This window comes from Oncorhynchus masou, chromosome 24 (genome assembly GCF_036934945.1).
Source record: "Oncorhynchus masou masou isolate Uvic2021 chromosome 24, UVic_Omas_1.1, whole genome shotgun sequence".
NCBI classification, from domain to species: domain Eukaryota; kingdom Metazoa; phylum Chordata; class Actinopteri; order Salmoniformes; family Salmonidae; genus Oncorhynchus; species Oncorhynchus masou.
In genome coordinates, this window is record NC_088235.1 from 7,885,933 (window position 1) to 7,903,791 (window position 17,859).

The window sequence follows — 17,859 nt, forward strand, 5'->3', positions numbered from 1 at the left end:
GTCCATAGATGGTACTGTATTACAATGGTCCATAGATGGTACTGTATTACCATGGTCCATAGATGGTACTGTATTACCATGGTCCATAGATGGTACTGTATTACCATGGTCCATAGATGGTACTGTATTACCATGGTCCATAGATGGTACTGTATTACCATGGTCCATAGATGGTACTGTATTACCATGGTCCATAGATGGTACTGTATTACCATGGTCCATAGATGGTACTGTATTACCATGGTCCATAGATGTATTACCATGGTCCATAGATGTACATGGTCCATAGATTACCATGGTCCATAGATGTACTGTATTACCATGGTCCATAGATGGTACTGTATTACCATGGTCCATAGATGGTACTGTACCTCATGCCAACTACCCATCACTAGTCTCTTATTCACTGTGTTGCTCAACATCTGCTTGTCTCAGTAGATCTTCATTGGTAACAAGGAGAAAGAGATCCCTGTGTTGAACATGTTTCCTGTTGCTGCCGTGGCTCGTTACATCAGGGTCAACCCTCGTTCCTGGTTCAACCGTGGCAGCATCTGTATGAGAGTGGAGATCCTGGGATGTCCCATGCCAGGTAACTGCTGTGTGTGAACTGTTTGATTCTGCCAGGTAACTGCTGTGTGTGTACTGTTTGATTCTGCCAGGTAACTGCTGTGTGTGTAACTGTCTGATTCTACCCAAGAACTGCTGTGTGTGTACTGTGTGATTCTACTAGGTAACTGCTGTCTGTACTGTGTGATTCTACTAGGTAACTGCTGTGTGTAACTGTCTGATTCTACCCAAGAACTGCTGTGTGTATAATGTGTGATTCTACTGGGTAACTGCTGTGTGTACTGTGTGATTCTACTAGGTAACTGCTGTGTGTATAATGTGTGATTCTACTGGGTAACTGCTGTGTGTACTGTGTGATTCTACTAGGTAACTGCTGTGTGTGTACTGTGTGATTCTACTGGGTAACTGCTGTGTGTGTACTGTGTGATTCTACTAGGTAACTGCTGTGTGTGTACTGTGTGATTCTACTAGGTAACTGCTGTGTGTGTACTGTGTGATTCTACTAGGTAACTGCTGTGTGTGTACTGTGTGATTCTACTAGGTAACTGCTGTGTGTGTACTGTGTGATTCTACTAGGTAACTGCTGTGTGTACTGTGTGATTCTACTAGGTAACTGCTGTGTGTGTACTGTGTGATTCTGCCAGGTAACTGCTGTGTGTACTGTGTGATTCTACTAGGTAACTGCTGTCTGTACTGTGTGATTCTGCTAGGTAACTGCTGTGTGTACTGTGTGATTCTACTAGGTAACTGCTGTGTGTATACTGTGTGATTCTACTAGGTAACTGCTGTGTGTATACTGTGTGTTTCTACTAGGTAACTGCTGTGTGTATACTGTGTGATTCTACTGGGTAACTGCTATGTGTGTACTGTGTGATTCTACTAGGTAACTGCTGTGTGTGTACTGTGTGATTCTACTGGGTAACTGCTGTGTGTGTACTGTGATTCTACCAGGTAAGGTAACTGTAACTGCTGTGTGTACTGTGTGATTCTACTGGGTAACTGCTGTGTGTGTACTGTGTGATTCTACCCAAGAACTGCTGTGTGTACTGTGTGAGGTAACTGCTGTGTGTACTGTGTGATTCTACTAGGTAACTGCTGTGTGTGTACTGTGTGATTCTACTAGGTAACTGCTGTGTGTGTACTGTGTGATTCTACTAGGTAACTGCTGTGTGTATACTGTGTGATTCTACTAGGTAACTGCTATGTGTATACTGTGATTCTACTAGGTAACTGCTGTGTGTATACTGTGTGATTCTACTAGGTAACTGCTGTGTGTGTACTGTGTGATTCTACTAGGTAACTGCTGTGTGTACTGTGTGATTCTACTAGGTAACTGTACTGTGTGATTCTACTAGGTAACTGCTGTGTGTGTACTGCGTGATTCTACTAGGTAACTGCTGTGTGTTTACTGCGTGATTCTACTAGGTAACTGCTATGTGTGTACTGTGTGATTCTGCCAGGTAACTGCTGTGTCTGTACTGTGTGATTCTACTAGGTAACTGCTGTGTGTACTGTGTGTTTCTACTAGGTAACTGCTGTGTGTACTGTGTGATTCTGCCAGGTAACTGCTGTGTGTACTGTGTGATTCTGCTAGGTAACTGCTGTCTGTACTGTGTGATTCTGCCAGGTAACTGCTGTGTGTACTGTGTGATTCTGCCAGGTAACTGCTGTGTGTACTGTGTGATTCTACTAGGTAACTGCTGTGTGTACTGTGTGATTCTACTAGGTAACTGCTGTGTGTGTACTGTGTGATTCTACTAGGTAACTGCTGTCTGTACTGTTTGATTCTGCTAGGTAACTGCTGTGTATACTGTGTGATTCTACTAGGTAACTGCTGTGTGTATACTGTGTGATTCTACTAGGTAACTGCTGTGTGTACTGTGTGATTCTACTGGGTAACTGCTGTGTGTACTGTGTGATTCTACTAGGTAACTGCTGTGTGTGTACTGTGTGATTCTACTAGGTAACTGCTGTGTCTGTACTGTGTGATTCTACTAGGTAACTGCTGTGTGTGTACTGTGTGATTCTGCTAGGTAACTGCTGTGTGTGTACTGTGATTCTGCTAGGTAACTGCTGTGTGTGTACTGTGTGATTCTACTAGGTAACTGCTGTGTCTGTACTGTGTGATTCTACTAGGTAACTGCTGTGTGTGTACTGTGTGATTCTGCTAGGTAACTGCTGTCTGTACTGTGTGATTCTACTAGGTAACTGCTGTCTGTACTGTGTGATTCTGCTAGGTAACTGCTGTGTGTACTGTGTGATTCTACTAGGTAACTGCTGTCTGTACTGTGTGATTCTGCTAGGTAACTGCTGTGTGTATACTGTGTGACTCTACTAGGTAACTGCTGTGTGTGTACTGTGTGATTCTACTAGGTAACTGCTGTGTGTACTGTGTGATTCTACTGGGTAACTGCTGTGTGTACTGTGTGATTCTACTGGGTAACTGCTGTGTGTGTACTGTGTGATTCTACTAGGTAACTGCTGTGTGTGTACTGTGTGATTCTACTAGGTAACTGCTGTGTGTGTACTGTGTGATTCTACTAGGTAACTGCTGTGTGTGTACTGTGTGATTCTACTAGGTAACTGCTGTGTGTACTGTGTGATTCTACTAGGTAACTGCTGTGTGTGTACTGTGTGATTCTACTAGGTAACTGCTGTGTGTACTGTGTGATTCTACTAGGTAACTGCTGTGTGTGTACTGTGTGATTCTACTAGGTAACTGCTGTGTGTGTACTGTGTGATTCTACTAGGTAACTGCTGTGTGTGTACTGTGTGATTCTACTAGGTAACTGCTGTGTGTGTACTGTGTGATTCTGCTAGGTAACTGCTGTGTGTATACTGTGTGATTCTGCTAGGTAACTGCTGTGTGTGTACTGTGTGATTCTACTATGTAACTGCTGTGTGTACTGTGTGATTCTACTAGGTAACTGTGTGTGTACTGTGTGATTCTACCAGGTAACTGCTGTGTGTACTGTGTGATTCTACTGGGTAACTGCTGTGTGTGTACTGTGTGATTCTACCCAAGAACTGCTGTGTGTACTGTGTGATTCTACTAGGTAACTGCTGTGTGTACTGTGTGTTTCTACTAAGTAACTGCTGTGTGTGTACTGTGTGATTCTACTAGGTAACTGCTGTGTGTGTACTGTGCGATTCTACTAGGTAACTGCTGTGTGTATACTGTGTGTTTCTACTAGGTAACTGCTGTGTGTGTAACTGTGTGATTCTACCAGGTAACTGCTGTGTGTACTGTGTGACTGTAACTGCTGTGTGTACTGTGTGATTCTACCAGGTAACTGCTGTGTGTACTGTGTGATTCTACTGGGTAACTGCTGTGTGTGTACTGTGTGATTCTACCCAAGAACTGCTGTGTGTACTGTGTGATTCTACTAGGTAACTGCTGTGTGTACTGTGTGATAACTGCTGTGTGTGTACTGGGTAACTGCTGTGTGTGTACTGTGTGATTCTACTAGGTAACTGCTGTGTGTATACTGTGTGATTCTACTAGGTAACTGCTGTGTATACTGTGTGTTTCTACTAGGTAACTGCTGTGTGTGTACTGTGTGATTCTACTAGGTAACTGCTGTGTGTATACTGTGTGATTCTACTAGGTAACTGCTGTGTGTATACTGTGTGATTCTACTAGGTAACTGCTGTGTGTGTACTGTTTGATTCTACTAGGTAACTGCTGTGTGTGTACTGTGTGATTCTACTAGGTAACTGTGTGCTGTGTGTACTGTGTGTTTCTACTAGGTAACTGCTGTGTGTACTGTGTGATTCTACTAGGTAACTGCTGTCTGTACTGTGTGATTCTGCTAGGTAACTGCTGTGTGTACTGTGTGATTCTACTAGGTAACTGCTGTGTGTATACTGTGTGATTCTACTAGGTAACTGCTGTGTGTATACTGTGTGTTTCTACTAGGTAACTGCTGTGTGTATACTGTGTGATTCTACTAGGTAACTGCTGTGTGTATACTGTGTGATTCTACTGGGTAACTGCTGTGTGTACTGTGTGTTTCTACTAGGTAACTGCTGTGTGTACTGTGTGATTCTACTAGGTAACTGCTGTGTGTATACTGTGTGATTCTGCTAGGTAACTGCTGTGTGTGTACTGTGTGATTCTACTAGGTAACTGCTGTGTGTACTGTGTGATTCTACTAGGTAACTGCTGTGTGTATACTGTGTGATTCTACTAGGTAACTGCTGTGTGTATACTGTGTGATTCTACTGGGTAACTGCTGTGTGTACTGTGTGTTTCTACTAGGTAACTGCTGTGTGTACTGTGTGTTTCTACTAGGTAACTGCTGTGTGTACTGTGTGATTCTACTAGGTAACTGCTGTGTCTGTACTGTGTGATTCTGCTAGGTAACTGCTGTGTGTGTACTGTGTGATTCTGCTAGGTAACTGCTGTGTGTGTACTGTGTGATTCTGCTAGGTAACTGCTGTGTCTGTACTGTGATTCTACTAGGTAACTGCTGTGTGTATACTGTGTGATTCTGCTAGGTAACTGCTGTGTCTGTACTGTGTGATTCTGCTAGGTAACTGCTGTGTGTGTACTGTGTGATTCTACTAGGTAACTGCTGTCTGTACTGTGTGATTCTGCTAGGTAACTGCTGTGTGTATACTGTGTGATTCTACTAGGTAACTGCTGTCTGTACTGTGTGATTCTGCTAGGTAACTGCTGTGTGTATACTGTGTGACTCTACTAGGTAACTGCTGTGTGTGTACTGTGTGATTCTACTAGGTAACTGCTGTGTGTACTGTGTGATTCTACTGGGTAACTGCTGTGTGTACTGTGTGATTCTACTGGGTAACTGCTATGTGTGTACTGTGTGATTCTACTAGGTAACTGCTGTGTGTGTACTGTGTGATTCTACTAGGTAACTGCTGTGTGTATACTGTGTGATTCTACTAGGTAACTTCTGTGTGTGTACTGTGTGATTCTACTAGGTAACTGCTGTGTGTACTGTGTGATTCTACTAGGTAACTGCTGTGTGTGTACTGTGTGATTCTACTAGGTAACTGCTGTGTGTACTGTGTGATTCTACTAGGTAACTGCTGTGTGTGTACTGTGTGATTCTACTAGGTAACTGCTGTGTGTGTACTGTGTGATTCTACTAGGTAACTGCTGTGTGTGTACTGTGTGATTCTACTAGGTAACTGCTGTGTGTATACTGTGTGATTCTGCTAGGTAACTGCTGTGTGTGTACTGTGTGATTCTGCTAGGTAACTGCTGTGTGTGTACTGTGTGATTCTACTAGGTAACTGCTGTGTGTGTACTGTGTGATTCTGCCAGGTAACTGCTGTGTGTACTGTGTGATTCTGCTAGGTAACTGCTGTGTGTGTACTGTGTGATTCTACTAGGTAACTGCTGTGTGTACTGTGTGATTCTACTAGGTAACTGCTGTGTGTGTACTGTGTGATTCTACTAGGTAACTGCTGTGTGTACTGTGTGATTCTACTAGGTAACTGCTGTGTGTACTGTGTGATTCTACTAGGTAACTGCTGTCTGTACTGTGTGATTCTACTAGGTAACTGCTGTGTGTGTACTGTGTGATTCTACTAGGTAACTGCTGTGTGTATACTGTGTGATTCTACTAGGTAACTGCTGTGTGTACTGTGTGATTCTACTAGGTAACTGCTGTGTGTGTACTGTGTGATTCTACTAGGTAACTGCTGTGTGTGTACTGCGTGATTCTGCTAGGTAACTGCTGTGTGTGTACTGTGTGATTCTGCTAGGTAACTGCTGTGTGTACTGTGTGATTCTACTAGGTAACTGCTGTGTGTGTACTGCGTGATTCTGCTAGGTAACTGCTGTGTGTGTACTGTATGATTCTGCTGGGTAACTGCTGTGTGTACTGTGTGATTCTACTAGGTAACTGCTGTGTGTGCTGTGTGATTCTACTAGGTAACTGCTGTCTGTACTGTGTGATTCTGCTAGGTAACTGCTGTGTGTATACTGTGTGATTCTGCTAGGTAACTGCTGTGTGTACTGTGTGATTCTGCTAGGTAACTGCTGTGTGTGTACTGTGTGATTCTGCTAGGTAACTGCTGTGTGTACTGTGTGATTCTACTAGGTAACTGCTGTCTGTACTGTGTGATTCTGCTAGGTAACTGCTGTGTGTATACTGATTCTGCTAGGTAACTGCTGTGTGTACTGTGTGATTCTGCTAGGTAACTGCTGTGTGTACTGTGTGATTCTGCTAGGTAACTGCTGTGTGTGTGTGATTCTGCTAGGTAACTGCTGTGTGTATACTGTGTGATTCTGCTAGGTAACTGCTGTGTGTACTGTGTGATTCTGCTAGGTAACTGCTGTGTGTACTGTGTGATTCTGCTAGGTAACTGCTGTCTGTACTGTGTGATTCTGCTAGGTAACTGCTGTGTGTACTGTGTGATTATACTAGGTAACTGCTGTGTGTTCTGTGTTATTCTGCTAGGTAACTGCTGTGTGTACTGTGTGATTCTACTAGGTAACTGCTGTGTGTTCTGTGTGATTATACTAGGTAACTGCTGTGTGTTCTGTGTTATTCTGCTAGGTAACTGCTGTGTGTGTACTGTGTGATTCTGCTAGGTAACTGCTGTGTGTACTGTGTTATTCTGCTAGGTAACTGCTGTGTGTGTACTGTGTGATTCTACTAGGTAACTGCTGTGTGTGTACTGTGTGATTCTGCTAGGTAACTGCTGTGTGTACTGTGTTATTCTGCTAGGTAACTGCTGTGTGTGTACTGTGTGATTCTGCTAGGTAACTGCTGTGTGTGTACTGTGTGATTCTGCTAGGTAACTGCTGTGTGTACTGTGTTATTCTACTAGGTAACTGCTGTGTGTGTACTGTGTGATTCTACTAGGTAACTGCTGTGTGTGTACTGTGTGATTCTACTAGGTAACTGCTGTGTATACTGTGTGATTCTGCTAGGTAACTGCTGTGTGTGTACTGTGTGATTCTACTAGGTAACTGCTGTGTGTACTGTGTGATCTCTAAAGGTAACTGCTGTGTGTGTACTGTGTGATTCTACTAGGTAACTGCTGTGTGTGTACTGTGTGATTCTGCTAGGTAACTGCTGTGTGTGTACTGTGTGATTCTGCTAGGTAACTGCTGTGTGTGTACTGTGTGATTCTACTAGGTAACTGCTGTGTGTACTGTGATTCTACTAGGTAACTGCTGTGTGTGAACTGTGTGATTCTACTAGGTAACTGCTGTGTGTACTGTGTGATTCTACTAGGTAACTGCTGTGTGTACTGTGTGATTCTGCTAGGTAACTGCTGTGTGTACTGTGTGATTCTACTAGGTAACTGCTGTGTGTACTGTGTGATTCTACTAGGTAACTGCTGTCTGTACTGTTTGATTCTACTAGGTAACTGCTGTGTGTACTGTGTGATTCTACTAGGTAACTGCTGTGTGTACTGTGTGATTCTGTGCCGTTTGGTTCCTGTTTGTGGCCCGCCTGTTAGCTTGCAGTTATCCTCCACAGAACTGCCACTGACTGCATGTTGTTTGTTTGTTCGTAGCACCTCTCTCTGTAAATCCAAGACTCTGTCGTGCGTTTAAAATCCCAGGAGGCCGGATGTTTCTGAGGCGCGCCTTGCACCGACGATCATGTTACGCTCAAAGTCGCTTCGGTCACTCGTTTTGCCCGTTCTAACATTTAATCAAACACTAACTGAATGCAATGATGACTGCCTACCTGATTCATATAGCATGTGGCCACATGACTCACTCTCTGTAGGAGAGAACCATTTTGGTGAATAGTGTTGGTGTACCTAATAAACTGACCAGTGGCCCTCTGTGTATTAAGGTGAATGGCAGTAGCAGACAAGGGGGTGGTGTACCTAATAAACTGTCCAGTTACCCTCTGTGTATTAAGGTGAATGGCAGTAGTAGACAGGGTGGTGTACCTAATAAACCTCAGTGTATGAATGGCAGTAGTAGACAGGGGTGGTGTACCTAATAAACTGACCAGTGGCCCTCTGTGTATTAAGGTGAATGGCAGTAGCAGACAAGGGGTGGTGTACCTAATAAACTGTCCAGTTACCCTCTGTGTATTAAGGTGAATGGCAGTAGTAGACAGGGTGGTGTACCTAATAAACCTCAGTGTATGAATGGCAGTAGCAGACAGGGGGTGGTGTTCCTAATAAACTGGCCAGTGGCTTCAGGGGTGGTGTATGGGCAGCATGTAGACCTACAAGACGCTGTATTTCCACAAGTCGATAAGACCATGAACAGTACAGGGGGAAGATATACAATAAGACCATGAACAACACAGGGGGAAGATATACAATAAGACCATGAACAGTACAGGGGGGAAGATATACAATAAGACCATGAACAGTACAGGGGAAGATATACAATAAGACCATGAACAATACAGGGGAAGATATACAATAAGACCATGAGCAATACAGGGGGAAGATATACAATAAGACAATGAACAGTACAGGGGGAAGATATACAATAAGACCATGAACAGTACAGGGGGAAGATGTACAATAAGACCATGAACAGTACAGGGGGAAGATGTACAATAAGACAATGAACAGTACAGGGGAAGATATACAATAAGACCATGAACAATACAGGGGGAATATATACAATAAGACCATGAACAGTACAGGGGGAAGATATACAATAAGACAATGAACAGTACAGGGGGAAGATATACAATAAGACCATGAACAGTACAGGGGGAATATATACAATAAGACCATGAACAGTACAGGGGAAGATAGTCATTAAAACTTTTCAACCACTCCACAACATTCTTGTTAACAAACTATAGTTTTGGTAATTCGGTTAGTACATCTAATTTGTGCATGACACAAGTCATTTTTCCAACAATTGTTTACAGACAGATTATTTCACTTATAATTCACTGTATCACAATTCCAGTGGGTCAGAAGTTTACATACACTGAGTTGACTGTGCCTTTAAACAGCTTGGAAAATTCCAGAAAATTTTGTCATGGCTTTAGAAGCTTCTGATAGGCTAATTGACATCATTTCAGTCAATTGGAGGTGTACCTGTGGATGTATTTCAAAGTTGTGGCAAAATGGCTTAAGGACAAAGTCAAGGTATTGGAGTGGCCATCACAAAGCCCTGACCTCAATCCTATAGAACATTTGTGGGCAGATCTGAAAAAGCGTGTGCGAGCAAGGAGGCCTACAAACCTGACTCAGTTACACCAGCTCTGTCAGGAGGAATGGACCAAAATTCACCCAACTTATTGTGGGAAACTTATGGAAGACTACCAGAAACGATTGACCCAAGATAAACAATTTAAAGGCAATGCTACCAAATAGTAATTTATATACCCTAAAGCCTAAGATAGTAAAGCTAAAACAGTTGAGAGCTCTCAACAAGTTTTACAAAAATTTTTTTTTTTACTTTGGGGGCGCCCCGAAAACAATATTAAAAAGTTAGGTCCTTTTCCGTGGTCTGAACAGTGTAGGTAGCTAGCAATGCTCAATCTACGTCACGTAATGTACTTCCAGAACCAGGACATAAGCATTGCCACACAACAAACTAAACCCAGTCTTTACAGGGGAGTATAAATCAAATCAAATCAAGTCAAATTTTATTTGTCACATACACATGGTTAGCAGATGTTAATGCGAGTGTAGCGAAATGCTTGTGCTTCTAGTTCCGACAATGCAGTAATAACCAACAAGTAATCTAACTAACAATTCCTAAACTACTGTCTTATACACAGTGTAAGGGGATAAAGAATATGTACATAATGATATATGAATGAGTGATGGTACAGAGCAGCATAGGCAAGATACAGTAGATGGTATCGAGTACAGTATATACAAATGAGATGAGTATGTAAACAAAGTGGCATAGTTAAAGTGGCTAGTGATACATGTATTACATAAGGATGCAGTGGATGATATAGAGTACAGTATATACGTATGCATATGAGATGAAATCAAACACAGGGAAACCATGGAAACCAGTGGAGGCTGCTGAGGGAGGACGGCTCATAATAATGTCTGGACCGGAGCCAATGGAACGGCATCAAACACAGGGAAACCATGGAAACCAGTGGAGGCTGCTGAGGGAGGGACGGCTCATAATAATGTCTGGACCGGAGCCAATGGAACGGCATCAAACACAGGGAAACCATGGAAACCAGTGGAGGCTGGTGAGGGAGGGACAGCTCATAATAATGTCTGGACCGAGCCAATGGAACGGCATCAAACACAGGGAAACCATGGAAACCAGTGGAGGCTGCTGAGGGGAGGACGGCTCATAATAATGTCTGGACCGGAGCCAATGGAACGGGGCATCAAACACATGGAAACCATGGAAACCAGTGGAGGCTGCTGAATGGAGGATGGTTGAGCCAATGGAACGGCATCAAACACAGGGAAACCATGTTTTTTTAATGTATTTGATACCATTCCACTAATTCCACTCCAGTCATTTCCACATGCCTGTCCTCCCCAATTCAGGCGACACCAACCTCCATTTTGTGGTATCGTGACTGTAACCCATTGATCATGATCAGACCTATCTAGCTCTTCAGTTGAGACTGTTGTCGATATAGTGATTTGTTCAATGACTTGATATGGGATGTGTTTGTTGTCAGACTCACAGAACTATTACCACAGACGGAACGAGATCACAACCACAGACAACCTGGACTTCAGACATCACAGCTACAAAGAGATGAGGCATGTAAGTAGAGGAATGCTGGGCAGATACTACACTACACCACAGACAACCTGGACTTCAGACATCACAGCTACAAAGAGATGAGGCATGTAAGCAGAGTAATGCTGGGCAGATACTACACTACACCACAGAGGAATGCTGGGCAGATACTACGCTACACCACAGAGTAATGCTGGGCAGATACTACACCACAGAGTAATGCTGGGCAGATACTACACTACACCACAGAGTAATGCTGGGCAGATACTACACTACACCACAGAGTAATGCTGGGCAGACACTACACTACACCACAGAGTAATGCTGAGCAGATACTACACCACAGAGTAATGCTGGGCAGATACTACACCACAGAGTAATGCTGGGCAGATACTACACTACACCACAGAGGAATGCTGGGCAGACACTACACCACAGAGTAATGCTGGGCAGATACTACACTACACCACAGAGTAATGCTGGGCAGATACTACACCACAGAGTAATGCTGGGCAGATACTACACTACACCACAGAGTAATGCTGGGCAGACCCTACACTACACCACAGAGTAATGCTGGGCAGATACTACACTACACCACAGAGGAATGCTGGGCAGACACTACACTACACCACAGAGTAATGCTGGGCAGATACTACACTACACCACAGAGTAATGCTGGGCAGATACTACACTACACCACAGAGTAATGCTGGGCAGATACTACACCACAGAGTAATGCTGGGCAGATACTACACTACACCACAGAGTAATGCTGGGCAGATACTACACTACACCACAGAGTAATGCTGGGCAGATACTACACTACACCACAGAGTAATGCTGGGCAGATACTACACTACACCACAGAGTAATGCTGGGCAGATACTACACTACATCACAGAGTAATGCTGGGCAGATACTACACTACACCACAGAGTAATGCTGGGCAGATACTACACTACACCACAGAGTAATGCTGGGCAGATACTACACTACACCACAGAGTAATGCTGGGCAGATACTACACTACACCACAGAGTAATGCTGGGCAGATACTACACTACACCACAGAGTAATGCTGGGCAGATACTACACTACACCACAGAGTAATGCTGGGCAGACACTGTAAGCGAAATGGAGGAACCCAGGCTTTGCTCTGGAGAGAGCCAATTTAAACCAATAAACATTTAAATGGTACCAATGTCCTTTATTAGAATGTTGTTATGAAAATGAAACATTTGGTAATACGTTATATGATAAAAAATATATTACATTATCACAGTGGAGTGATGCTGTTGTAGCTCATGGGGGATGTGTGGAATTAACTCCTCAGCCTTTAGTGTCCCCCTTATAGAGCCGGCGAATAGTTAGCCTTTCGCTTGGGGTGAGAAGCTTCAGGGAGGGCAGTCACGTGTGCTAGCAAGGCAGAGTTGGCCCCAGGTATGGGCAGAATCGGGAGGAAAGTGGTAGCCCGCTAAGTAAGCAGCGAGACATCATATCTGAAATCAATTTCGCCACGTGGAAGGCCTACTGAAAGTTCTGGGACTCTTGTTCTCTACTGGCTCTACAGCCGATGAAGGTGGTTAATTAATGAGGTGTTCTCTACAGCTGATGAAGGTGGTTAATTAATGAGGTGTTCTCTACAGCTGATGAAGGTGGTTAATTAATGAGGTGTTCTCTACAGCTGATGAGGGTGGATAATTAATGAGGTGTTCTCTACAGCTGATGAGGGTGGTTAATTAATGAGGTGTTCTCTACAGCTGATGAAGGTGGTTAATTAATGAGGTGTTCTCTACAGCTGATGAAGGTGATTAATGAGGTGTTCTCTACAGCTGATGAAGGTGGTTAATTAATGAGGTGTTCTCTACAGCTGATGAGGGTGGTTAATTAATGAGGTGTTCTCTACAGCTGATGAAGGTGGTTAATTAATGAGGTGTTCTCTACAGCTGATGAAGGTGGTTAATTAATGAGGTGTTCTCTACAGCTGATGAAGGTGGTTAATTAATGAGGTGTTCTCTACAGCTGATGAAGGTGGTTAATTAATGAGGTGTTCTCTACAGCTGATGAAGGTGATTAATTAATGAGGTGTTCTCTGACAGCTGATGAAGGTGGTTAATTAATGAGGTGTTCTCTACAGCTGATGAGGGTGATTAATTAATGAGGTGTTCTCTACAGCTGATGAAGGTGGTTAATTAATGAGGTGTTCTCTACAGCTGATGAAGGTGGTTAATTAATGAGGTGTTCTCTACAGCTGATGAAGGTGGTTAATTAATGAGGTGTTCTCTACAGCTGATGAAGGTGGTTAATTAATGAAGGTGTGTTCTCTACAGCTGATGAAGGTGGTTAATTAATGAGGTGTTCTTACAGCTGATGAAGGTGGTTAATTAATGAGGTGTTCTCTACAGCTGATGAAGGTGGTTAATTAATGAGGTGTTCTCTACAGCTGATGAAGGTGGTTAATTAATGAGGTGTTCTCTACAGCTGATGAAGGTGGTTAATTAATGAGGTGTTCTCTACAGCTGATGAAGGTGGATTAATGAGGTGTTCTCTACAGCTGATGAAGGGGTTAATGAGGTGTTCTCTACAGCTGATGAAGGTGATTAATGAGGTGTTCTCTACAGCTGATGAAGGTGGTTAATGAGGTGTTCTCTACAGCTGATGAAGGTGGTTAATTAATGAGGTGTTCTCTACAGCTGATGAAGGTGGTTAATTAATGAGGTGTTCTCTACAGCTGATGAAGGTGATTAATGAGGTGTTCTCTACAGCTGATGAAGGTGGTTAATTAATGAGGTGTTCTCTACAGCTGATGAAGGTGGTTAATTAATGAGGTGTTCTCTACAGCTGATGAAGGTGATGAGGTGTTCTCTACTGGCTCTACAGCTGATGAATTAATGAGGTGTTCTCTACAGCTGATGAAGGTGGTTAATGAGGTGTTCTCTACAGCTGATGAAGGTGGTTAATGAGGTGTTCTCTACAGCTGATGAAGGTGGGTGTTCCCTACAGCTGATGAAGGGCTCTACAGCTGATGAAGGTGGTTAATGAGGTGTTCTCTACAGCTGATGAAGGTGGTTAATGAGGTGTTCTCTACTGGCTCTACAGCTGATGAAGGTGGTTAATGAGGTGTTCTCTACAGCTGATGAAGGTGGTTAATTAATGAGGTGTTCTCTACAGCTGAATGAAGGTGTGGTACATTAATGAGGTGTTCTCTACAGCTGATGAAGGTGATTAATGAGGTGTTCTCTACAGCTGATGAAGGTGGTGATGAATTAATGAGGTGTTCTCTACAGCTGATGAAGGTGATTAATGAGGTGTTCTCTACAGCTGATGAATGGTTAATGAGGTGTTCTCTACAGCTGATGAAGGTGGTTAAAGTGTTCTCTACAGCTGATGAAGGTGGTTAATGAGGTGTTCTCTACAGCTGATGAAGGTGGTTAATTAATGAGGTGTTCTCTACAGCTGATGAAGGTGGTTAATGAGGTGTTCTCTACAGCTGATGAAGGTGGTTAATGAGGTGTTCTCTACAGCTGATGAAGGTGAAGGTGTTATCTACTGGCTCTACAGCTTGAATTAATGAGGTGTTCTCTACAGCTGATGAAGGTGATTAATGAGGTGTTCTCTACAGCTGATGAAGGTGGTTAATGAGGTGTTCTCTACAGCTGATGAAGGTGGTTAATTTAATGAGGTGTTCTCTACAGCTGATGAAGGTGGTTAATGAGGTGTTCTCTACAGCTGATGAAGGTGGTTAATGAGGTGTTCTCTACAGCTGATGAAGGTGGTTAATGAGCTCTCTACAGCTGATGAAGGTGGTTAATGAGGTGTTCTCTACAGCTGATGAAGGTGGTTAATGAGGTGTTCTCTACAGCTGATGAAGGTGATTAATGAGGTGTTCTCTACAGCTGATGAAGGTGGTTAATGAGGTGTTCTCAGCTGATGAAGCTGATAAGCTGGTGAAGGTGGTTAATGAGGTGTTCTCTACAGCTCTCTACAGCTGATGAGGTCTCTACTGGCTGATGAAGTGATGAAATTAATGAGGTGTTCTCTACAGCTGATGAAGGTGATTAATGAGGTGTTCTCTACAGCTGATGAAGGTGGTTAATTAATGAGGTGTTCTCTACAGCTGATGAAGGTGATTAATGAGGTGTTCTCTACAGCTGATGAAGGTGGTTAATTAATGAGGTGTTCTCTACAGCTGATGAAGGTGTTAATTAATTAATGAGGTGTTCTCTACAGCTGATGAAGGTGATTAATGAGGTGTTCTCTACAGCTGATGAAGGATTGTGTTACAGCTGATGAATTAATGAGGTGGTGTTCTCTACAGCTGATGAAGGTGGTTAATTAATGAGGTGTTCTCTACAGCTGATGAAGGTGATTAATGAGGTGTTCTCTACAGCTGATGAAGGTGGATTAATGAGGTGTTCTCTACAGCTGATGAAGGTGATTAATGAGGTGTTCTCTACAGCTGATGAAGGTGGTTAATGAGGTGTTCTCTACAGCTGATGAAGGTTAATGAGGTGTTCTCTACAGCTGATGAAGGTGGTCCCAGCTGATGAAGGGGGTTAATGGGTGTTCTCTACAGCTGATGAAGGGTGGTTAATGAGGTGTTCTCTACAGCTGATGAAGGTGATTAATGAGGTGTTCTCTACAGCTGATGAAGGTGATTAATGAGGTGTTCTCTACAGCTGATGAAGGTGGTTAATGAGGGTGCTCTACAGCTGATGAAGGTGGTTGAAATTAATGAGGTGTTCTCTACAGCTGATGAAGGTGATTAATGAGGTGTTCTCTACAGCTGATGAGGGTGGTTAATTAATGAGGTGTTCTCTACAGCTGATGAAGGTGGTTAATGAGGTGTTCTCTACAGCTGATGAAGGTGGTTAATGAGGTGTTCTCTACAGCTGATGAAGGGGATTAATGAGGTGTTCTCTACAGCTGATGAAGGTGTTAATTAATGAGGTGTTCTCTACAGCTGATGAAGGTGGTTAATGAGGTGTTCTCTACAGCTGATGAAGGTGATTAATGAGGTGTTCTCTACAGCTGATGAAGGTGGATTAATGAGGTGTTCTCTACAGCTGATGAAGGTGGTTAATGAGGTGTTCTCTACAGCTGATGAAGGTGATTAATGATGATGAGGTGGTTAATTAATGAGGTGTTCTCTACAGCTGATGAAGGTGATTAATGAGGTGTTCTCTACAGCTGATGAAGGTGGTTAATGAGGTGTTCTCTACAGCTGATGAAGGTGGATTAATGAGGTGTTCTCTACAGCTGATGAAGGTGGTTAATTAATGAGGTGTTCTCTACAGCTGATGAAGGTGATTAATGAGGTGTTCTCTACAGCTGATGAAGGTGGTTCTCTACAGCTGATGAAGGTGATTAATGAGGTGTTCTCTACAGCTGATGAAGGTGGTTAATTAATGAGGTGTTCTCTACAGCTGATGAAGGTGATTAATGAGGTGTTCTCTACAGCTGATGAAGGGGGCTGATAATTAATGAGGTGTTCTCTACAGCTGATGAAGGTGATTAATGAGGTGTTCTCTACAGCTGATGAAGGTGGTTAATGAGGTGTTCTCTACAGCTGATGAAGGTGGTTAATGAGGTGTTCTCTACAGCTGATGAAGGTGGTTAATGAGGTGTTCTCTACAGCTGATGAAGGTGATTAATGAGGTGTTCTCTACAGCTGATGAAGGTGGTTAATTAATGAGGTGTTCTCTACAGCTGATGAAGGTGATTAATGAGGTGTTCTCTACAGCTGATGAAGGTGGTTAATGAGGTGTTCTCTACAGCTGATGAAGGTGATTAAGGTGATTAATGAGGTGTTCTTACAGCTGATGAGGTGGTTAATTAATGAGGTGTTCTCTACAGCTGATGAAGGTGGTTAATTAATGAGGTGTTCTCTACAGCTGATGAAGGTGGTTAATTAATGAGGTGTTCTCTACAGCTGATGAAGGTGATTAATGAGGTGTTCTCTACAGCTGATGAAGGTGGTTAATTAATGAGGTGTTCTCTACAGCTGATGAAGGTGGTTAATTAATGAGGTGTTCTCTACAGCTGATGAAGGTGATTAATGAGGTGTTCTCTACAGCTGATGAAGGGGGTTAATGAGGTGTTCTCTACAGCTGATGAAGGTGATTAATGAGGTGTTCTCTACAGCTGATGAAGGTGGTTAATGAGGTGTTCTCTACAGCTGATGAAGGTGGTTAATTAATGGGGTGTTCTCTACAGCTGATGAGGGTGGTTAATTAATGAGGTGTTCTCTACAGCTGATGAAGGTGATTAATGAGGTGTTCTCTACAGCTGATGAAGGTGGTTAATTAATGAGGTGTTCTCTACAGCTGATGAAGGTGGTTAATTAATGAGGTGTTCTCTACAGCTGATGAAGGTGGTTAATGATGGTGTTCTCTACAGCTGATGAAGGTTGTTAATGAGGTGTTCTCTACAGCTGATGAAGGTGGTTAATGAGGTGTTCTCTACAGCTGATGAAGGGGTTAATGAGGTGTTCTCTACAGCTGATGAAGGTGATTAATGAGGTGTTCTCTACAGCTGATGAAGGTGGTTAATGAGGTGTTCTCTACAGCTGATGAAGGTGGTTAATGAGGTGTTCTCTACTGGCTCACAGCTGATGAAGGTGGTTAATTAATGAGGTGTTC

At 43.1% G+C, this 17,859-nt stretch overlaps 1 protein-coding gene across 2 annotated transcripts in view; it reads left to right on the top strand.

Moving 5' to 3' along the window:
- Positions 1–443: 443 nt before the first annotated feature.
- The window catches only part of LOC135511829 (inactive carboxypeptidase-like protein X2), a 64,641-nt gene continuing 47,225 nt past the window's right edge, over positions 444–17,859 (top strand). The window contains exons 1-2 of one of the 2 annotated variants that reach the window (XM_064933309.1): positions 444–589; positions 11,151–11,239. In XM_064933309.1, the coding sequence (XP_064789381.1) occupies positions 481–589; positions 11,151–11,239 (198 nt within the window). In that variant the 5' untranslated portion in view covers positions 444–480. Of the gene's footprint in view, positions 590–11,150; positions 11,240–11,282; positions 11,326–17,859 lie in introns of those variants that run through there. The other variant, XM_064933310.1, reaches the window with a different exon arrangement.